Here is a 23,191-nt window from a genome sequence, read left to right as displayed (position 1 = left end):
GTTAGGTGGTTGTTAGACTGAATCTGGGATACCTGCACCAAGTTACTTGTTGAGCTAGCGCATCTGAACTTGGTCAAACTTCTCTACATATTCCAGCAATCAGAGAGGTTAAAAAGAAGCAACAAAAACTGTTGTTCATGTGACATGGTGTGATAGCTGAGTATAACTATTGTAGCTACCCCAGTTCACTTTCATAAAGGTATGACATGTCCTGGTATGTGTCATACTTTTACCTTCTAAAAGTACTTCCGAGTGTCTTGAGAGGGATAAAGCAGATAATAGCCTTGTGTTGTCTATTGCATCCCTTATGAGAGGGTCCTGTGACTATGCCTTTTCTGTTTAATAACTCTTGAAAGTGTTAATAAATGTCAACTCAATTTGAGATAATGATAGAGATATCAGTGCTACTATATTCCTACAGATTTGATGAAAATAGGTGGAGAACAGAGACACTGTGAGTGTTCCTACTGAGGGAATGTGTTCCTGTGTATTGAGTAAAATATTTGGGTGATGGAAACTGCTGATAGGGGAGAAATACATTCTTGTTGTCATGCTTGACTGTATTTCTAATGGGGTTTGTGGTGGCATTAAGGCTGTGATATTTGTATCTTTTTATAGTAACTTTCTAGAAACGTTTATCTCTGCTATTATGTGCCCCTACCTCCCAAGAAAAATTGCTCTGTTCCGGAAGTGTGTATGGATACTGAGCATTCTTTTTGAATCTTTTTCCCAGAGTTTCATTTTTTTTTTTGGCTACTGAGGTGGACAAATGGTCTCCAAATAATCTTGGAGGAGGTTTCCACTTGTGAGTGCAGTGCCCTTAAAAATTAGCTCTGGAGTGTTTACTAGATGTAAGCAGTAGCTTGACACATCAAAATACATCTACTTTATCTTAAGCCTTTATATCCTCTAGCCTTATACCACTCAGTAGCTCAAACTACAATTAAGATTAGGGTTTTCTTCTGAAAAAATTGGAAACTGTGGCTTTAAGTATGTGGATTGTTACATGAGTATGTTAAATGCTAGTTTTTCAACAAATTCAGATTCTGAATACAGTTTAAGGAATCCAGTTATGTGCCAGTATCAAACCTAACAGTAGAAGTATGTGCTAAAGGCATGCTAAAAAAAAAATTAAAAATAATCAAATCAATAGCTTAAATGTGTTACGAGCAGAGCACAGGTGGGTAATATAAATGCAGCTGCATTTTCTTCCTATGTATTGGCAGTCTGGCTAGAGCATGTGTAGAATATCTGCAGTAAACCAGATTCAATACTGTAGTTACATCAAGTTACAGGTCTCTAGGAGTTCCTGAGGCATAGGTGCTAGCAGAGCAAGGCAGGTGTTGTGTCTTATTAAGGATTTCCAGAGCAGTTCTGCCCAGTTATCCCTTTCTTATGTTTAACCTGCCTCTTTCCCTTCTCTTCTTGCTGTAAGTATACCTGGGATGGCTATTGTAGGGCTCCCATCTGCTCTCTGGATTCCTAAAATCTTTGCCGTAAAAGCAGAAAGGTTGAGTCTCTTACTAGCTTTCCCTTTAAATACCACTGAAAAAGCTGTGCATGTACAAAGTAGGGCGAATCACTGGAGGTTCTCAAGATGTGATTAGACAGGGTGCTAAATCATCTCATCTAGGCTCCCTTTCCCACGAAAGGTTGGACTATGTGATCTTTTGAGGTCCCTTCCAATGTGGGCTATTCTGTGGAATTCCAGTGCTAAGATTACTGAAAAAGCAGTGGAAACCAGGTTTTTTGGTGTTTGGTGTTTTTTTGTTTTGTTTTGTTTTGTTTTACTTTAGGTGTGTGTGCTTATGAATGTGTAAATGGGCTTCCCACTTAAATGTTTTAATGCATGCAAAGATTAGATCTTCACAAAAGAGAACCCTTGCAGATAGAAGGTTCATAGCTTCTCTCCCTGTTTATCCAGATCAATTCTGTGTAGTCAGTAACAGTATTTTTCAATTGGACTTGAGTTATGAACCTACTTCTAAAATTCAGGCAAAGCACTACATACAGCATTTCAGCTCCTCTCCTGGGCTGAATGTCAGGAGTCCAGCTCTAAGACTAAATTACATTTTGACTCGCACTGCAACATTCAGATAGGTTGAGTGTCTGAAATGACTCCTTTCCCCTACATTATGTTCTGTGTTTTACAGCCTTCAGCTAAAGTCACTAAGTGGCAAAGTTTAGGGCACAGTAACTGATGGTTACAAAGACAACACACTGTCTTCCCTTTCTGAGTAACTTGGTAACAGAAAGGATCCCTGAAAAAGCCAGGATTGAAAGTCCAAACAGGTTTACCCTTGTGCATGATGGCTTATGAGATTTTCTGATCTATAGTTAAAAGCTAATTTGGCCTCGAGTAGAATTTTTGAGAAATTGTTACTGACTATTGACAACTGTCACTTGTTTTGTCAATTTGGATTGAAATGAGGGATGAGAAAGAGAAGGTGTGGTTGTACTGCAGCTGTATGTGGAGATATCAAAGCCAGTTGTAACTGAACAAGTTCAGGCAGCAGAAGTCATCTGGCTGCAGAAACACAGTTCAGCTCTGACTGGCTTGCCATGCCAAAACCCAGGATCAATTTACTGTGCAAGTCTCAGACATGCTATTTCTAGCTTGCTTTCAGTGCTCAGACTATACTATTTAACTTGCATGACAACTTGAAAAGGAAGAAACTGGATTGCAATTCAAGATCAAATGTAACATTTCATTTGAGATTAGGCAAAAAACCTGTGAGCCATGAGTATCTTAATGTCAAAATATCCTCATATTTATTTTGCTATTTAGCCTTTGAACAGCAAGTGACTAGAAAAGGAATATTAGTGTTATGCAAATGCATTCAATATACATTGTGCTGCAGTGAAGCTCACCATGGGATTCTCCCAAGCCATTGTGCCAACCCAGGTTATCAGAGTCAGGAAAAGGGAAACAATCAATTTGAACTCCAGCTTTATAAATTTTTCCTTTTATTAAGCTCTTTGACAGCAGGGCACAAGGTGTAAGGACTTGTTTGGCCCATTGTTGTATTACAGGAAAATATTAAGAAAAAAATTTTGAAGTAGGTAATTTCCATCGCGTATAACTTTCAAATGAGAGAGAAAATAAAATGAGGGTTAACTTTCAGCTGTACTTGCAGGTTTTTTTTTTTATCCCAGAGTGAGAGTACGTCCTTGAGTTGAGCAGAAGAATGCCTAATACACTGATGCAAATGAAATACACTGTTGTAAATTATTACTATCATGGACATCAAAGATCACAGGTCTGCTATGCTGCTTGGCCCACTCATTTTAATAGGCTTCGAATGAAGATTTCTCTTCAAGAACTGTTGGTTAGCAGCTCCTCAGATTAGCAAAGAAGACGGAACAAATGCAGGACAATAACATTATCTGTCTTGGTATTCATGTCTTTTAGATCTGTGTATGTGAAGCCAGAGGCTTGGTTTGTGCACTGAAGGTTAGGAATCCAAGCCAACTTTCAGCATGCAAGGGTCTAAAGGACCTCTGCTGGGTCCTTTTTACCTTGCTTTCATGAATAATGCTCACATATGATCCCTTTCAGAAATTGAGCAAGATCTGCATGAAAACCAAGTTTTTTGTTCTGCTACTTGTGGAAGGCTGTTTTATAACCTCATTGCTCTGCTGGGTAGAAACTCCCTCCTAATTTCCAGTCTACATTTACTCACAGATGGTTTGTATCTATTTGGGCTTTTGTACCAACTTTATCCATCTATATACAGAAAACCTCTGATTACCTTTTTACTTTCCTGATACTTATACAGAGCCCATCACATACTTTCTGAGCCTTCCTAGCTGCTTCCTCTTCCCCAGACTTACACAGAGATTTCTAATAGGCACCTGGGAAGGTATTTCTTTAGAGGGGACGTAATGGAATATTTCTACTGTTTGGACAGTCTAGAGTTTCCTACTAGGAAGTGTCATTCTCCTAGCTCTCCTTCTGAATGACCGTAAATATCACCTGCCTGTCACAGGATTGCTAGTCTAACCCACTTTGAAGTACTGAACACATGCTTCCCCCTGTACAATTCTCTTGGTCAGTGAAACCAGTCTGCTGGGTTTGTTTTTCAGGGCTCTGCTGTCCTTCGGTCGTCCTTCCCTGCCCTTAGTGTCCATGCCTTACAGCATATGTTGGGGGCATGACGAAAGCGTGGTGTGCAGGTGATGATTCCAGAGTCCCAGCTGTTACTTTGTGGTCTGTAGAGATGAACAGTGTGAATGAGTTGTTTAATTGATCAGAGTTAATTTCTGTGGGAGCTGTGACATCCTGACTATAAGGGCCTTTCAGCTGCAGCTGCTTTTCTTCAAGATGCATTTGCATTCATGGAGCAGAGATATGAGGAAACTGTGTGTCCCTCCTTAGTTACGGTGTTGGGAGTGCAGTTCCCTAGGTAAAAAACAGAATGAAGAAGAAAAGGTGGACGGGGAATGTAGTTGTATGAAGTCTTACTTGCAGAATTATGAATATAGATTGAAGGAAAAAAGTAGATTATTTTTATTTCTTGTGGCGATCTACTAATATTTGTGTCTGTGGGCTGGTTTAGCTAAAGCAATAGTTCTGCTCTGAGAGAAGGGACATCGCATGCAGTGCAAAAGAATGAAGGGCTGCCTTCCCAAATGCTGTCATTCAGTGAATGCCAAGTCAGGGAGCAGTGTTTGTATACACAGGAATGTATTCTTGTTACTCCATGTTACTAAATAACACACCATAGTAAGTGAGGGAAATGCCTTTAAAAGGGCATGTATACTGTTTATTTCAGGGGAAGAAAATTGAATCCTGCTTTAGAGGATAGAAGCAAAGCCATAGAATTGGTGGTTTAACTCTTATTTTGTTTATTTAGCAGCTAATGGCACAACCTGCATACGAGATTCAAAATTACAATACCATCAATTTTGTTCTGAATTCTTTTCCCATTGCTTTAAGCATCTAAGCAAATTTATTTGTTCTCATTTTTGTTAATAGAGAGCGAATGGATCTCCTTTGACTTAACCTTTAGATAAACCTATGTCTTTCTTTGCCTCTAGAGGGTATAGAGCAACTGCACTCCTAGATTACTTCAGGTAGGCATAAATCTGGATCTTTCATTCTGTTTTGACATTAGGGTAGCTTCTCCTTTGTGTTTTATATATCCAGTCTAACATCACGGGGATTTTGTTGCTTAAAGAAGTACAAATAAACTGAACTCTTAACTGCTTCAAATAAGAATGTTGCATGCAGGCCCAGTATTATTTTATAGGTTATAAATGACAATCCCTTCTCTTCCTGCTGATCCAATACCTATTATGAACATAATCTTTGCTGATTTTGACTTCTGTGGTCTAAATAACCAGACTCTGCTACTGACTGCAGTCATGTGTGACTACAAAAGGTGAGAAAATGCCTGTTGATAAAAACCCAACTAATATGCACCAGAAAGGATAAATATAGAATCACAGAATCAATCATTTAGGTTGGAAAAGACCCTTAACTTCATCAAGTCCAACCATAAACCTAACACTGCCAAGTCCACTGCTAAACCATGTCCCTAAGTGCCGTGTCTACACATCTTTTAAGTACCCCCAGGAATGGGGACTCACCCACTTCCCTTGGCAGCCTGTTCCAGTGCTTGATCACCCTTTTGGTGAAGGGTTATCAATGGGGAGGGGGTGGGGTGGGGGGGGTGGGTTGTACATGCTTTACATTTGAGAAAAACAACTTTGCGTTTTAGGCTCAAGTATGAAAGTGCAGCAATTTCAAGGTAGGTAACAGACTCGCCCTTCCTGATGAGTCAAGAAATCTAGACGTGGTGGAAGAGCAAAATCTTCACTGAAAAGTTAAAGTTATTGTTTTCAGGCCCAGGAAATAAGGAAAGTCCTAATGATCTTGACACCAGTTAACTGGAACTTTGAAAAGCTTTGTGGTGCTGTTTTTTTGCCCGGGAAACAATAACATTGAGCAATTTAATGCCATTGGTTTCAATGTTAGTGATGAATTTCTTGGTTCTTGAAATAACTACTATATGTATCAATTGAAGTACCCTCCACTAATGATCTTATGTTAAACATGCCTGTCCTAAAAAGCAATTACTTATCCAGTTGATAGAAATAAAATTCTTTCTTGGAATAATTAATGGATGCTATGGTTGTGGCAAACTTGGGGTGGAGTGGCTAGAATGCTTCTGAAAGAGTACTTAATTCAAGAACTTCTGTTCTCTCATGGTCTATTGAGAAAAGTAATGAGTAGTATGAATGATATGGCTTTGCTGGCTGTTCATGGGTCAGGTTTTACTTCTCAGTTCTGTGCAGTTGTTCCTTGTACTTTGGTCTTCTGCTTTGAAGATTTCAGATACCAAGTGACAAGATCTAATTCTGCAGAATGCCAGTAGCTTTGGTGATGGACCTTTCTGCTTTTTGGTTTTATAAATGTCATCAGACAGTGATGACAGTCTCTGGGGCTTGGCTTTAAATTAGAGGTCAGTATCACCCAAAGCACCTTTTAGGTACACGATCCAAACTCCTAGATCCTTCAAAAATGTGGCTCTGTAGTTTATGATCTGCCGCAGGTAACACTTGGAGAGTTTATTTACTGCTTGTTTCCCAGTAAAAATATTAAGGACTAAAATATCTGTACTGGTCTTCTCTGAAGCTTACTTAGCAGACATTTCTTCCTAGAGCAATACAACTCCTGGGGTGGGCAGTTTGGGCTGAAAACTTATGGAGAAATCTGAGAAATTACAATATTGAAGTTACAATGTGCTGTATTTAATGATTAAAAAATTGTTGTTGAACATTGCTTTAGCTATGGACTTAAACACATTAAATACTTTGTCCATTGATATATAAAAGTGATTTACCTGAAACTGACTTAAGCACTGAAAAAACAGACCTGAAGCTTGGAGTTCATAAACTAATGGTGAGATGTATTAGTAAGGAAGTGAAGCTACTGCCCTCTTCATCTTTTTTGTAGTCTCTCACTTGTAATGCTGCAAATGGAATGGAAGGTCATGTCAGCACTCCAGTGCTACTGATACTTCGCATGCTACCTGATAAGTCAAAACAGTGTTTTCTGGGAACAGAACTAGGCAGAAGCTATGCAAAGAATTTGCAAAACAAAAAACATTTGTTATGGTGACCACTTTTACAGAACCATCCACCTACTTAATCTCCTAATCCTGAAATTTTCTCTCACTCCTCTCATTTGCCAAGAGCTGTAACTATTCTCTTCCTCAGACCCAGCATCCCCATCAGTGTCACATCTGGGACATCTCACCTGCTGAGCCTGTGGGACTATGGAGCAGACCTGGGCACTAAAATCGACAGTGTAGTAAAATCGAAAGTCTCTGCATGGGTTATATAGTTATTCTCTCTTACATGTGTGTGAAGGGTGGCAAGACTCCAAGAGCTTCTCTGGCGTACTTTCCAATGCTAGAATTAGAAATAATCAAGTTCTGCGTGGGATCAGTTCCACCTGCAACTGCAGGCAACCAGGTACTTGAAGTTAAGACCAGCCCTGCTTTTATCTTAAGGTGTGAGTTGTTTCCTCTGCTCCTTTGTCCTGTTTCATGTTTCAATGCACTGAATCACACCTTGCCAGTGCAAGTGATCCTTGGCCTCAGGTTAGATTCTTGAATGTGTATTTTTGCATGTTTGGAGGAAATTGAGCGGTATGAGTCACATCAGAGAGTTCCTGAAATGAGAAGTGGAGATAAGATTTTTCTGGCTCCTGGGGTTTCACTCCAGACAGAGCGGAGACTGTCTTAGGCAGTCTGAGAAATTCCGGCTTCTTTGTAGCAATTGTATTGCCTACCTTATTCACACTTAATGAGACACAGAGGCTGAGGGATGAGTATGTTTTTGGAAATCATCTTTTCTTCCCATCTAGACCTTGAGGAAAACTTGTGCCTTAGACCTTTTGTCTCTGAATTTTTAATGAATTAGTGTTTCAAGCTCCTCTCCAAACAGGAAACACCTTCACTACTGGCACCAGAATTCCTTTTCCCCTCAAGGCTAGCTAAAGCTCTTACTCTTTCTCTTCTACTGAGCATTATTGCGGGTGAAGCTGGGTTTTTTTTCATTATTTCAAAATTTCAAGTAGTTTTACAGCTCTTTGCCATGGGATAAATGTGTGTTATACAAACTATTTTGACATAAATACTTGCAAAGTGTTTTTATTTATGAATGACAAATATAGCTCCTAGAAGAGAGATGGAACTGGGTTACTCAGAGGTACTTAATTCTTTATTTTTGCCTGTTGACATAAAAATATCATTAAAATGTTTAAAAAGGAAGACTTAGAAATAGGTAAACACAGGTGTAATCTGATAATGTAGGTAAAGAACCATTCTTTAAAAAAACATGGAAAATTAATCTCTATCTCTTTCATTATGTGCATACGTACATGTATATATTCTGGTTACCTGAGATCCCAACATATCCTGTATTTGTCTGCTTAGCCAGCAGTTTCCCAGTTTGTTTCTATGCTATTTTTTTTTAGATGAAGACCATTATGCTTGATTCTATTGATTCCCCCCTCCATTAGAGACATGTCTCTTATTTATCAAAATCTTTGAGTCTTGCATTGGTCCTTTGGAACGCTTGCGCTTCCTCAAAGCTTGGAGTCATCTGCAAATTTTCTAAGCATTTTAGTTGATATTTTACCATCCAGCTTAAATTAGCTTAAGTTAGTTCAGGGTAAGCCCTTGCAGGGCTCATTTGTGTAGTCCTGTCAGACTGACAGTGATCTTTGAAAAACTGCCCTTGCCCTTCCAGTAGTGGTTACATCTCTTGCATGCCCATTTTGTGGTGATTTCAGCTAAGCACTATTTCACTTGTTTCCTTATAAGAATGTCTCATGGGACAGTATTAAAAGTCTTAATTATAGCAAACTATAGCACACTATTGTTTCTTTGTTACTCACTCAGCCTTGAAGTACAAACTACATTGATTTGCCAAGAATAAATCAATCAAGAGGAGGCTGAGAGGAGACCTTATCGCTCTCTACAACTACCTGAAAGGAGGTTGTAGTGAGGTGGGTGTTGGTCTCTTCTCCCATGTAGTTAGCGATAGGACGAGAGGAAATGGGCTCAAGCTGTGCCAGGGGAGGTTTAGGCTGGAAATTAGGAGAAATTTCTTCATGGAAAGGGTAGTCAAGCATTGGAACAGGCTGCCCAGAGAGGTGGTAGAGTCACCATCCCTGGCAGTGTTCAAAAAACGGGTAGACGTGGCACTCTGGGACATGGTTTAGTCTAGTCTACCCTTGATTGGTTTAGAGTGGATTTGGTTGTGTAGGTTAATGGTTGGACTGGATGATCTTAAAGGTCTTTTCCAACCTAAACGATTCTATGATTCTATGATTCTATACCAATGTCAGCTGTTCTTGACAGCTTAGTAGCCTTCTGCTGATTTTTCAGTTGTTTTCTTTAATATTTTTCCAGTATGGTTCTAGTATCTTTTCTAGGTGCTTGTATGGAAGGCCTGGCTTCTAATTACCTTGATTTTCCTTTCCTAGATACAGAGAAACAATATTCAGCCCTCTTATACCTTTCCTTGTAATCTCAATTGTAATTATTGAGAGTTTGGAGATAATTTGGTTGGATCCTTAAACAGTAACTTGATTGACTGTAACTAACCTAAACAGCCTTCACTCCAGTCTTTCCATACTCTGACCTGTTCTCTTTTCCCAATGCGTAACACTATTGCAGTGAGTATCTGTAACTTTTTTCTGTATAGGAAGAAATGACATTTGACATGTCCTCTGTCAATTGCTGTCCTTCTTTAAATAGTGGACCTGACTGGTTTTTGTTATTCCTACTCCTAATGTGTTTATATAGCCTTTTCTTGCCTTTTATGTCCCATAGCAGGCTATCAAGTAAACCTTCTAACTGGAAAATTAACTGCTGTTAGATAATCCTTGTTAGGTACCTCTGTCTGTAAGGGAAAAACAAGTGATCTGGAGTATTCCCATTCACTAGTAAAAAGCTGGGCTTTTGCTTGTGGAAATGAAGGTCTGGAGTGTATAGGAACAAGAAGTGTTCAGCATTTCTAAAAAATTCACTTGATTTAAATTTAGTGTCCCATTTTTCTGGCAGAGAGGAATTGGATTACTTTTAAGGAACCATGTCTGTGTTCATATAGCATAAGAGGAGAGTGAACAACTGCACCCAGCTCAGCGCAGCACAAGAAATGAGGCTCTTATATTCTCAAATCAATTGGCGAAGGAAGAAAAAAAGCGCAGATGTGAAATAATAATGAGAAGAGAATAAATCAGGAACATGGAAACGAGCTAAGAGGCAGGCTGGATGGCATTTCTAGCTTGAATATCTGCAGTTCAACCTAAGCAACTGTATCAGAGGTATTTTTCCTGAAATACCTATGTAACTTAGGATCCAATATGAGCTTTAGCTCACAGGAATCCCAGTCTTCCTGAACAACAGGGTTAAAGTTTTTAAGTATCTTTGACTTTTAATAATGAGATTTTAACGTCTCAGCTGTGTGCTTTTGAAGGTGCTTTTCAGGCTTTCTTTTTTTCTGAAAATTTTGCATTTATACTCATCTTCCATTATAGTAAAAGGAGGTAAAAATATAACTGATGGATGGCAGAATTCCCTGGGAAAAACCGAAGAGAGTCCCATATCAGTGATGTGTAAGGGAATAATGCCAACAAAAAGAGGCAGTCATTTTTTAGCCTGGAGTTTTTACAGGCTTATTGCTTTTAGGCTTTAGTGTTTTGGGTTTTTTTTGGTGTGGTTTTTTTATCTGCTGCAGACCAGAGGTCTCAGCCCCTGTGAAGGAAGACTATTGTAAACTGTAAAATGCTCTCTTCCTTCCTCCGGAGATTCCACTGGCAAAGCAATTCTGATAAAGTTTTCTCCATTTGACTTCAGAGCTTCTGCCATGAGAAGGATGAGCACTTACCAGTAGGAAGCTCATAAAACAACTTGAAAAAGTGAATCTCCAGGAAAAGGTGTAGGATTTTCTGCCTCCTGGCTCCAGAGGGAATATAAACTGTTCTGGAGTTGTCTATAATTTTTCTGCGTATACAACTGTAACAGCTGATCAATGTTTTAGAAGAAAAAAAAAAAAAGGCTGCCCTATCAAAACTCATTATCATTAGTTTGTATTAGGATAAGGTTTACAGAACCCCTGTGAAATTAAGCTCTGCTGCATGATGTACTGTACAGGTGCATTAAAAGTACCAGCCTCTGTTAGGAGGGTTTACAATCTGAAGAACACACAGAGGAAGGTTGGCAGACAGGAAATGTTTTCATTCCCAATTTACAGATGAGCAGCTGAGGCTAAAGAAGTAGCAGTCCTGATCTGATGCTACCTGGAAGTCTCTGGGAGTCTGATTATTCTGAGCAAGGCTGGCCCAGACCTCGGCTTGCAGAATGTGTCTGTGGCATCGCTGAGAGTTAACTTCAACTTTCCAGAGTTCCTTGACAGTTTATTTGTGATTCTAGCTTTGCTAGTTCACATCTGCTAGAAAGTGTTCCTCCCCCTACAAATATTCAGTATATTGTTTTTAATCCTCACTCTATTCAATAACTAACTTTGATATGCATTCTAGGACTTTGTTGCAACTTCTAGTAAACTCTCATATTTTGATAGAAACTGAGGCTGTTTTAGAGTACAATCTTTACTCTGCCCTCTTCTCTGTGATGGATTCCTTTGATGGGCAGAGATCTATTAAGGTATGGCTACTTGACAAATATTGTTTTTTTGTGAAAAAATTGGGAATTGATACCAGCTGAGATCTTAGCTTGGGATCCAGCAGTCACTGATTTTTATTCTGTAAGGACAGGCTGAGGCTCCAAAATAAAAGCTCCAACATGCATTGTATAAGCTATAACTATGCTTTACAGATATGAAGTGGGTGCTACCCTATGTCCTCCTATCGCTGACAACCCTTGTTGAGTCCTTTGAATGTTGAGCCTCTTTAAACCTCACCCAAAATGGTGAATCTTTGTCTGGGGTACCAATTTGGCAACTGGACTGTCTGGTGGAGTCTCCATAGTAAGCGCCTGAATGGACATGGAAGAAGGGGTGGGGTGACATTGCTGATCAGGGCGCAAGGGAATAATATCACTTTGTGTCGACCAGGGTTGGGAGTGCTGGGGAAAGTGGACTCTACGACAAGCTTCTAGTGTCATGCCTTTGCACAGGGTTGGCAACCGAGCTAATGTGTCTATTACTCATGATGCCTATTCCCTACTTAGAGCCCTCAACAGTACTAGTGAGACCTCCTGTAACAGATGCGAGAAGGATACTTCAGTAAGAATATCCAAAACTACTGTTGCACGTCGCATGGCAAGTCACTCATCAGTGAAGTGGCATACATGTGAAGGTGCACATGAGGATCAAGGAGTGGAGTGGTGCAGCTGGAAGACTTGTGCAAGGAGTCAGTGATCATCATGCTTACTGCCTTCTCATATACACAGGTGCACTCCAAATAGCCTGTGACTGCTTACCAACCCACTATAGCAAAGTGTCCATGATTACTCAGGTGTGTGTCTCCATACCATGGACACCATGTGACTGCTCTCTGCAGTAGTATAACTAATCAATGTATACACAATAAATGTGCATGAATTCCGTATGAGACTAGTGTATTGTCTTGTCCACCTGAAATATTATATGCACCTGTTCAGGAATTGTAATTCCATTGAGGTAAGGATATTGGAGCATATTGTCCAAGGGACTCTTCAAAGCTAAGTCCACATTCCAAGCTTGACTGCTACGAGTGACTGATGAATCTATACTGTGAGCAAGACTCTAGAAGAGTACTAGCAATCCTGGGGCTCACAAACCTCACCACAAATGAGAACTCTGCACAGCATGCTGTGATCCACAAGAAGAGCTTGTCCAATGCTGCAGTTTCTACCTTTTACTCAGACTTAGTTAACCAGCTTTGAGTGTTGGTGCCTTTCTTACTGAGATCCCAAACTGCCACCTCCTTGGTGCAAAACATTATGCTAGGTGAAAAGTTGGATCTGCTTATTCATGCAACTAACTCAAACTAACCATCTTGCTCCTTCCTGATATCCTGGAATTGTCTGTTTCTGTCAGTAAAGCTATGTAATGCGGCACTTGGCAGTTTGTCAGCACAGTCTGGGGGTTGATTTGGCAGGGGGAAGCATCAGGCTGTGGGAGGGCCAGATCCCAGGATTTTCCGAGAAATTTTTTTCCACACGGAATTTCCCATCTCGTGGAGGACAGGCCAGTTGAGAGAATAAAAGGCTGTAGTAAAGCCAGGAGATTACACAGGCAAGACACTTGGAGCTGAACTTAATCTTCAAGTCTGTATTCAGCAACTTAGCAACGGAAAGCAGTCACTGAGAAACACCGCAGAGGACTTGCCACCTGGCCACCACAGCTACAACCTGTGAGTATAAATGGAGTGTGTTACTGTGTTTCATTGCTCAGCTAAAGAGAAATTGGATAGATGGAATTCTGTGTTGGTGTTCTTTAAAAGCTGTTTACATTAAAAGGTATCTTGATATTAAGAACTGTTTTAAAATGAATAATTTCCTAAAAATGGAAATCTTATTTAAGTCTTTAGAATGATTGTTAAAAAGTACGTAGAAAAGATTGCATAGATAGTATTTTATATTGAATTGTAAAAAGTCAGTATTTGCTCTTTACAAATGTCTTCCTTTGATCTTTCATAGCCATCTGCTTAAAAGATATAGAGAAGAGAAAACTCTCAGAAACATGATTCGCTTGTGGTTCCCCTCTCTTCTTGCTTATGGTAAGTGTGTATGTCTCTGTGTAGAAAACTAGTTGGATGGTAATATTAGTGTGCCTGTTCTGTCTGAGCTCAGAATTAAACAGAACTTTTGAACATGACCTAGTTAGCTTGAGGCTAGGTTCACATAGAAAAAACCTCTAGCTGCAATGGCATGTTTCCCTGCTTGCCTGTCAAACACATAATTGGCTCCTATAGTTTGCTATGAAGTCTGCAAAGCTTTGTGTGATTGAACATAGTTTCATGGGCTGAAGTCCCTGTACTTGATGTTGATATGCCTGTTTTGAAGCTTGCCAGTTAATTGTTTATAAAATCATTGCTGCTACTTTTTATGCAGTTTCAGATTATGACATTTGCAATATTTATAGAGCTTTATATGTCCTCTTCTAGAGAGAGAGGAGGGAAAAAGTCGGACACCAACTTTTTGACATCTTTTCATTCTAGGACTTACAATACTGCAGGGGGTGAATTGTTGGACATACCATTATTCAGACACAAACATGACCTACAGGGAAGCAGAGCTGTGGTGCAAAAAGAGGTATACTAACATGGTTGCCATTCAGAATAAGGAGGAAATCAACTACCTCAATAACTTCTTACCCTTCAATCCGGGTTACTACTGGATTGGTATCAGAAAAATTAATGAGGTGTGGACCTGGATTGGAACTAACAAAGAACTGACAGAAGAGGCAGAAAACTGGGCTTCGGGTGAGCCAAATGGCAAAGGGAACAATGAGGACTGTGTTGAAATCTACATCAAAAGAGGGAAGGATGATGGCAAATGGAATGATGAGCAGTGTGAGAAAAAGAAGGTCGCCTTGTGCTACACAGGTATGGTATGATAAAGGCCATTCTCATGTGCCCCTGTGGAGATGGGATGGTGGTTGGGATGAGTTGTTTAACCTAGTCTTACATATTAACTACCTGGCCCTGTAAGCACTTGTACACTTATTCTTACTTATAGGGCTGAGGTTGTTCTTGTTCTGAGCTGGATTGATCTCACTTACCTTTTAGCTCCCAGAATATTATACATCTTTTATGAGCAAATCACCAGACCTTCTCTATAATCAGTGGAGACAAACAGGCTCTTCCAGATGGTGACTTTCATCCCACTCTCAAGTGGGCGTCTCAGTTAGATAAGAATGGCCCTTTTGGAAGCATCTGTCTGCTGACTATAGATGACTGGATTAGATTAGACACTTTGTGTAGAGGTGGCTAAGGCTAAGTCAAAAAAAAAAAAATCCAAGTCAAGTATCAGCCCAATTAGAGCTGTGGTGAGTTAATGAAGGATATACCTGTTGAGGATTTCTACCTACGCCATAGTATATTGTTCCTTTTGCATTTTAAATATTGCTAATATCTACCTGAGAACAAGCGAGTCATGGAGTTTCCTGCCAGCAGAATCCTTTCACTGTGAGCTAGTCTGTCAAACGTGTTGATTTCTGAAATGCTTCTGTGAAATGGCAGGGTAATCTTATGTACAAAACACCCTGCTTTTCTTTTGCTGTACAAAGTGTTTGTTTAGTGCCAGGAAGATAAACAAACCACTAGCCAGGTTTCGTTAGTGGCCATTGCTGATTCTTTTATAATTTGCTGTATTTTTTTTTCCAGCTTCTTGCAACCCATCTCTCTGCAATGGCCATGGAGAATGCATAGAGACTATTAACAATCATACCTGCCATTGTAACCCTGGATTCTACGGGCCTGAATGCGAGTTTGGTAAGATTACTCCATCCTGCTTTTCAACCAGGATGATGTTCATGCTAGCTAGTGTTCAGTTTGTCTGGCTTGTCGATTTACCTGCTCATTGGCTAATGAGACTGACTGTGTACCTTCTTGTGTTTCTTTGAAGTTGAGAGTTGTGATCCACTACAGAAACCTGATCATGGGAGCCTTGAGTGCAGCCATCCATTGGAGAATTTCAGCTACAACTCATCCTGCACAGTTCAGTGTGAGGAAGGCTATGAACTGACTGCATTGGAATCTGTATACTGTACCTCTTCTGGGGTCTGGTCTGCCCCCCTTGCAGCATGCAAAGGTGAGCTTATCAAGCAGTGACACATGAGCTTTCTACGTTGTACATAGCTCTGTAAACTTAAGTGTTGCTCTGTTAGTAGATACAAATTGAAGTTCTGGCCCATTCCTTTGTAATTAATTATGTGGTGAAGGTGCTATTTTATTGCAGCACACAGATGTCTCTGTTCCTGAAGAGCTGAAATGGGCAGGATGAATGTTCTGGCCCTGGTCTAGATTTCCTTGTAGGGAAAGTCTTTTCCACCTCTTAATGGGGAAAAGGGAATGGAGATGATCTAGCTGTGAGACTGCTCACAACAGGCCAGTTATTCCTGACTGTAGGGATTATTTTTTGAGGTGTTCAGCTTAGAATAAGATGCTCTTTGAAGCAAATAAAAACATCAAACATCACCAAGCAGCAGTTAAAATGGGAAAAATTTGGATTGTAACTAGCTGCTGTCATGAGCTGCAGATGAATTTATAGCCTTGCCCTAAAAGTCAGTCTTCCATTTTGAGATCTTTTCCACTGGTATTTGCTTTCTGAAATGGCAGCATAGTACATCTCCTTTCTAAAGCTGCTTCCGTTTAGTGGATATGTTGCTAAGTTTCAGGAAAGGAAAAAAAAAAATTATGGTTTGTTCCAAGCTAAGCTCTGTGCTGTCTCTTATGCTTTTCAGCTGTGACCTGTCCTGCCTTAGAAATGCCTGCTCATGGTGCTGTGAACTGCTCCCATCCCTCTGTGGAGCTCACCTGGGGTACTACCTGTGAGTTCACCTGTGAGGAAGGATTTGCCCTGACAGGACCAGCTATGCTGCAGTGTGGGTCTTCTGGGGCCTGGGACAGGCAGCAGCCATCCTGTGCAGGTACATTTCCTAATCCCTGCTCACCTGAGGACTTGGAGTTGTCAGCTTTGGCATGCTAAATTCCTGAGGCATCTGTGCTGATTGCTGTTGTGATCTATGTGTTGCAGCTGTGAGGTGTGAGGCTGTAACCTGGCCAGAAGAAGGGTCTATGACCTGTGACCATGCTCCTGCAGATCTCACCTACCGCTCCCGTTGTGATTTCCACTGCAGCGAGGGCTATGTTCTGGATGGCCCATCCAGCATTGAGTGCACGGCACAGGGACAGTGGTCAGAGCCAATGCCAAAATGCAAAGGTAAGGCCTACTGGGTTGGAAAATACAATTTTAAGCTCAGAGTAGCTCGAATAATCTGAAGAGACTTCCTCATTCAAGTGTAGTCAAGGAGTAACAGTCATCCCCAGTGTGTTTATAGCACTTTTCATAAGCAGACCTCAAGATGGGGATTGTTTAGCCTGTTGTATTAAAGAGGAAACAGCAGTGCAGGTTGACAAGCAACACTCAGGAACTGTGTCCCCAACGCACATGATAACAGGCTTTTGAAGTATAAAGTCCTGTCAGGAACTCTTTATTCCCTACACTCCAAATGGGAGCCAGTGTCTGTTTATGCAGTCCCCCTGTGGAGTATAATCTGGAGCCAGTCTCAGGGTAGCTTGCATATTTGAGGTGCATGTTTAAGGGTGCTGGCTGCACTGTGCAACATGCTGAAATCCCTGCTTTCTGAGTCACTGCTAGGTTTGAAGGGAAGTACTATGGCTCTGTAGGGGACAGCTCCATACAGGGCATGTCCTTTTGTCAGCTCAAAGAGTGTTTAGCTTGATCTGCTCCAAGCTAAGCTCTGTGTTGTCTCTTATGCTTTTCAGCTGTGACCTGTCCTGCCTTAGAAATGCCTGCTCATGGTGCTGTGAACTGCTCCCATCCCTCTGTGGAGCTCACCTGGGGTACTACCTGTGAGTTCACCTGTGAGGAAGGATTTGCCCTGACAGGACCAGCTATGCTGCAGTGTGGGTCTTCTGGGGCCTGGGACAGGCAGCAGCCATCCTGTGCAGGTACATTTCCTAATCCCTGCTCACCTGAGGACTTGGAGTTGTCAGCTTTGGCATGCTAAATTCCTGAGGCATCTGTGCTGATTGCTGTTGTGATCTATGTGTTGCAGCTGTGAGGTGTGAGGCTGTAACCTGGCCAGAAGAAGGGTCTATGACCTGTGACCATGCTCCTGCAGATCTCACCTACCGCTCCCGTTGTGATTTCCACTGCAGCGAGGGCTATGTTCTGGATGGCCCATCCAGCACTGAGTGCACGGCACAGGGACAGTGGTCAGAGCCAATGCCAAAATGCAAAGGTAAGGCCTACTGGGTTGGAAAATACAGTTTTCTTGTCAGTGGACAGCACACCGAAATCCATATTTCTATAGGGTCCTGGCTCCAAACTAAACTCTGTGCTGCCTTTCATGCTTTCAGCTGTGACTTGCCCTGCCTTAGAAATGTCTGCTCAAGGCTCTGTGAACAGCTCCCATCCCAAAATCAAATGAATCTGAAAATACAGTGTCCATCTACTAGTGCAAAAAATGGGGCCAAAGACAGGAAAGTCCTTAATGACTCTTAACCATTTCTTTCTGTATTTCAGTTGTACAGTGTGAACCACTAAGCTCTCCTGAGAAAGGCTCTATGGATTGTTCGCATGGTGCTGGGAACTTCACGTACAACACAGCCTGCCACTTCAGCTGTCTAGAAGGATGGAGGCTCAATGGTTCTCATGTTCTTGAGTGCAGTCATTCAGGAAACTGGAGCGCTAGTCTGCCCACATGTGAAGGTATTTGACCTGTGACTAGCCACAGAGAGGTGGCACTGTGTTTCTAGTCAAATGAGGTAGGGAAGGATGTAGGAAGTAAAACCAACCAGTGAGCTAGAACTTCTAGTGAAATCCATGAATTAAAAAGCCCCACAAAATCTCTCAGTATGTTTTTTAAAAATAGAAGGGGAAAAATTCCTAAAAAGTCTTGGTGAAAGATGTTGATTTCTTATCAAAAACAAAAGCTGCAACCTGCTTTTGGTTTGGTTGGTTTGGTTTTTAATTAAAATATTTCTCATGTTGAGCTTTTCCTATATGAATAAAGAAAAAAGCTTTTCTAGAGAAACAGAACCTTGTGGGGAAATCTGCATTCATAAGTCTCTTTCTCAGTGGAAAAATTTATAGATTGGTTAATTTGCTGTGATAGTTTCTTGGGTAAACTCAGCCAAAACACCTCACAGAGCTTTTCTGTCAAAGGCTGTAATTTTACAGGACAGCAGTCTCAGCCTTGCCTTCCCATTCAAGGCAGTAAGAGCTCTGTCCCTGTCCTCAGTGGGATCGTACCTGGCCTGCCTGAAATGATTTTGCTTGAGGTCCTAAAAGCTCAACTCCACTTTATTTGCTTGAACAGAATTTAGATCCTTGAATAATTTCATTGATCTCAGTGGGATTGCTCAAAGAGGAAGACAGCACAGTGGGAATTAAAATATGAACTGAAACATGAAAAGTAAAAGATGAGCATAAATTGACATGTGAGGCTGGAGGTTAGGCAGAGCCTGGTATAGCTAGCTTGTTGCCTTGCCATTGCTTTGGCAATGGGTGGGATAATTTTTAGCATGCAGCTTTTTACCTTGTGTACAGGATGTGTCCTGTCTCAGCAAGAGAAAACTTAAGGGGTACAACCTGCAATTCTGGTTCCTCTTGAAGAGCACAAGGAAAAGGAAGAAGTAGAGAGGGCTTCAAAGACCTCACATGCCTCTTGATCTCACTGAAACTTTTTCATCCCTTCAGCTTCTGAACAAGTCAGCTATGTCTCTGTGGGAATAGCAGCCACAAGTGCCTCTCTGTTGTCCACGGCATCATTCCTCCTTTGGCTTGCAAGACGTTTCCAAAGAAAAGGTGAGCAATTGGACTGAGTCCACTGGTTTTATTTACCTTCCTGAAAAATTTTCAGTAGAGAGAAAAAAAACCCCTCCAAACCTTGCTTTTTGGAAAAGAGAAAATTCCCATACTTAAACAGATTCCAAAATTATTTTCAAGAAGCCTGCATGCATGCCTTGTTTGGCTTTTGGATGTACATTTAAAAATAAAAAATAGTAAATACCAGTGTTTAGAAAACAAGAATTAGAAGAAAAAAGCAACATTCTATTTATCAGTAATTACTGCCAGGGAAAGTGAATGGGAATTTGAAATGGGGCTAATGACAACACAGTAATAACTGCCTGTGAGATTTGTTGCTAGATAATGGCTTTTTATCAGATATTCACCAATAAGAGTTTTTTTAGTAGAAGAAAAAGTTTGCATGAGAGGGCTTTCATCTTGAAATGCTAATACCTTTTCTTATTCTTCTTGCAGCAAAGAAATTTACTCCTTCCAGGTAAGTTGTGTCTCAAAAAGCAGCATGAAAAACACTGTAATCACTTTGCTAAAACCGATTTGATATAAACCAGTTGTGATTAAAGTACTTTTCATTTCTGTTTTTTATAGTAGCTGCCAGAGCCTAACCATCGAAGGTAGCTTCCAAAGTGCTGGCCAGAATGTCTAAATCCAGGTGTTTCAGGTAAGCACATGAGATAGCTGCACTCGCAAATTCTCTTCCTTTTAATTACACAAGCAATCAGAACTGTTAATTGCTATACAATTGCTGAAATAGCAATATGTGCTTTGGCATACCTAATATGCATCTTGGCATTGCATGAAAGTTCCTAACAAGACTGATGGATTTCTTGCTTTAGAAATGGTTATTCAGCTCCTTAAGGATGATTGTGTATAGCATTCTGTCCAGCCACATATAGTATTAGGAACACTTTTGCGCGTTTCTGCTACCTGTGACATACAAAATTGCTCTGAAATGAGAGCAAATACAAATCTATGCCAATCTTCCAATTTACAGAAGAATTTTATTCTCTCTGCAGGAACTGAAGCCATCTTTACTTATGTCTCAGAGATTTCTGGATGAAACTGTATGCAGATCAGCAGCTGTCCAGATGTTTTTACCTCTTGCTGACAAGATGATTGACCTTGTGTATTGCTCAGAAATTTTGAGCTCAAGCTGTCTGGTATTTCCACTGAAGACAAGCAGAGTGTAAAACTCTGGCCTTCTGGCAAAATACTGTCTACATTCAGTCATGTAGTTATCATAACTGGGAGCTTGCCATCTCTTGTCCAGATGGTGAGCAAATAGTAAGCTGCTGCCTAAAGAGGAGGCTGGTTTCTCCTCTGGTCTACTCAAAGGTACCTAGGTGAGGCGAAGACATGCATTATTTCACATCACTTACTACACTGCTGGAGATGTCTTCTCTGGAGACAGAATATGCAGAAACAGAATAATTGGGATGAAAAATTATTCATTGAATAGCCTTGAAACCATTGATCTGATTTATTGTTGAAGTCAGTTTATTTTAAGAGGATGTCCCAGTCAATAAATATGCCTGTAGTGACATGGGCAATTAGTTGGGTTTCTGCTGCATGTCCCAGAAAGCTTAGGGACTTTAAACTGATGGGGTTTTTTTGGTTTGTTTGGGGTTTTTTTGTTTTTTGGGTTTTTTTTTTTGTAATAGCACTAGGAATTGTAGTGCTTATACTAGGTACTCTGGGGTCTGAATGCAGCAAGTAGATCTGAAATGATCTCATCCCTGTGGGATTATGCACTGTAATACAGGTGTATACACAATTATTTAATTGTGACATTTTTACTGTGGATATTTCTATGCTGTTAACTATAAATATGTTGTAAAATACCTGTTCCTGAGTAGGTCTGTGGCCACTGATCTGGGCCCAGGTAACTTTAAAGTAAATTAGAGGTGTTTATAAGGATTTCATGCCTGCATATTATTTACAAATAAAATGGAAGTCTGACATTTGTATATATATATTGCAAGTATGATTTATTAAGCTGTTAAAAGACTTTAAATAAGAAAGTCTTTCTTAATAACTTATGTTTAAGTTATAAATTAAGAATCTCTGACTTAGAATCTGATATGTATTGTCCTATTTGTAGCAGTATTTAATAAAATGTTTTAAACGTAATGCTCCCTTTTTGGAAACGTACATCATTTAAATGATTTAGGTCATCCCTGTGGGATATGGCTTCAGCAGCAGAATGCGAGGGGTTGGGGGAAGACTGACTAAATAGCAAGGCTGTCGCTTATGTAGCTTTCCATGTTTTCATAGCAGTCAGGGAAGAGTAGCCAGCAGATGGCACTGACTGTCTGGGAGCTAGCACAGCCAGAGCTGGACCCCAAACCAGCATCCCCAGTCCTGAAAGGAAGGAGGAAGGCTCAGCAGTGTGTCCTGTGAAGCAGGTGCCTGGACCAGCAGTGGGCTTTGCGAGAGGCATGCTCAAGAGGGAGAGGAGAGAGGAAAGAGAAGCAAGTAGGTGATCTTGGTGCTTAGTTAACAGCACAAACCCCTCGGCCTGTGCAGGTCTTTTGCAGCCCTTTCTGCTGGGGAGCTAGCTGAGTGCTGGGAGACCATAGGCTAACAAGTGAAAGCACAGCTCTGGGGATAAGTGATGACTGCTGTCTAGGGACCTCCACTCCCACCCTGGCTTGGGCTGTAGCCAAAGACTCTGCCATGGGCTAGTGCTGGCCAGGTGCCAGTGACAGCCAGACACTCCTGTGGCCACCCTTCCCCAACCCCTGACGTAGCCAAGGAAACTGCACTGTGGCTCTCCATAGCTGCTGCCAGCAGCCAGTCCTTGATGATAAGCCATGAGATGCATTCCTGCCCTAGGCAAGGCTCAAGAGAAGCCATCAGGCCTGTGAGCAAGGGAGTCAATTAAGAGGTGCTGCACCACAGTGGACAGGGCCCATTGGTGTTTATCCCAAACCGATTAACGAACTGAGAGTGGCTGTCAGCGCTTCCCCCGCCTTGACAAGGTGGGGCCCAACCGTGTGAGCAGATGTAGAGCAGTAATCCTTCAGGTTCCCTGAGGGGACGTAGAGATTAGCCCGAAACGCCCTGCTCTGAATCCCTGCAGGAGCTGTTTTGAGAGCTAAACCACCACATGGGTCCCCCAGCCTGTCCTTGTTGTTGTCCTCTACATGCCTGGCCCTGCAGCATCCTCTGGAGACAGCTGCTCAGGCCAGCATGGCTCCTATCCTGCTGCAGTCAGGGCAGCTCAGCTTCTCCTTTCCCAGGAGCTGACCAGAGCTGGTGCTTCTAGAACCTTTACCTGGGATCTTGCAGGGGCTTTATTGCCAGAAAAGAGACTATAAAATTATCCCCTCTCTTTCTCCAAACCTTCATCCCTTATGACTTCCAGAGGCAGCAGGAGTGAGACCACATTTGAGTGGGATTAGTCCTCTATCTGTCCCCTATATCCCCTAGGCCAGACAAAGACTCCCTGAAGGGGATCCCCTTCCTTCCAGTGCCTTATAGGTTACAACTGTCCTCATAATAAATGTTAGTCCAGGGCACAGGCAAAACCCTAGCCTGTGCTTGTCCAGGTCGCTTGATTCTTGATCTTCTCCTGGCACTGTTTTTTCCTGCTTCAGGCTATGAATTACCAGTTATGACGCCATGGTGAGTTCAGGCCTTTAGGATCTTCAGGAAATAATTTTATTTAC

At 41.2% G+C, this 23,191-nt stretch overlaps 1 protein-coding gene across 1 annotated transcript; it reads left to right on the top strand.

The window, feature by feature from the left end:
- The first annotated feature begins 13,338 nt into the window (after window positions 1-13,338).
- On the top strand, window positions 13,339-21,146 carry SELE (selectin E). Its single transcript, XM_075710819.1, has 14 exons — window positions 13,339-13,375; window positions 13,662-13,741; window positions 14,183-14,569; window positions 15,350-15,457; window positions 15,591-15,776; window positions 16,429-16,614; window positions 16,722-16,907; window positions 17,474-17,659; window positions 17,767-17,952; window positions 18,237-18,422; window positions 19,413-19,520; window positions 19,977-19,998; window positions 20,109-20,181; window positions 20,537-21,146. The coding sequence occupies exons 2-13, from the start codon at window positions 13,705-13,707 to the stop codon at window positions 20,164-20,166; spliced, it is 1,836 nt and encodes a 611-aa protein (XP_075566934.1). The 5' UTR covers window positions 13,339-13,375; window positions 13,662-13,704; the 3' UTR covers window positions 20,167-20,181; window positions 20,537-21,146.
- The last annotated feature ends 2,045 nt before the right edge of the window (window positions 21,147-23,191 follow it).

This window comes from Pelecanus crispus, chromosome 5 (assembly GCF_030463565.1).
Source record: "Pelecanus crispus isolate bPelCri1 chromosome 5, bPelCri1.pri, whole genome shotgun sequence".
NCBI lineage: Eukaryota > Metazoa > Chordata > Aves > Pelecaniformes > Pelecanidae > Pelecanus > Pelecanus crispus.
This window is presented reverse-complemented; position numbering and strand designations above follow the sequence as displayed.

Coding starts and splice junctions, on each gene's coding strand:
- SELE (XM_075710819.1), top strand. CDS start 13,705: ATGATTCGCTTGTGGTTCCCCTCTCTTCTTGCTTATG. Junction 17,660..17,766: donor GCAGCAGCCATCCTGTGCAG/GTACATTTCCTA, acceptor TATGTGTTGCAG/CTGTGAGGTGTGAGGCTGTA. Junction 19,521..19,976: donor AAGACGTTTCCAAAGAAAAG/GTGAGCAATTGG, acceptor TTCTTCTTGCAG/CAAAGAAATTTACTCCTTCC.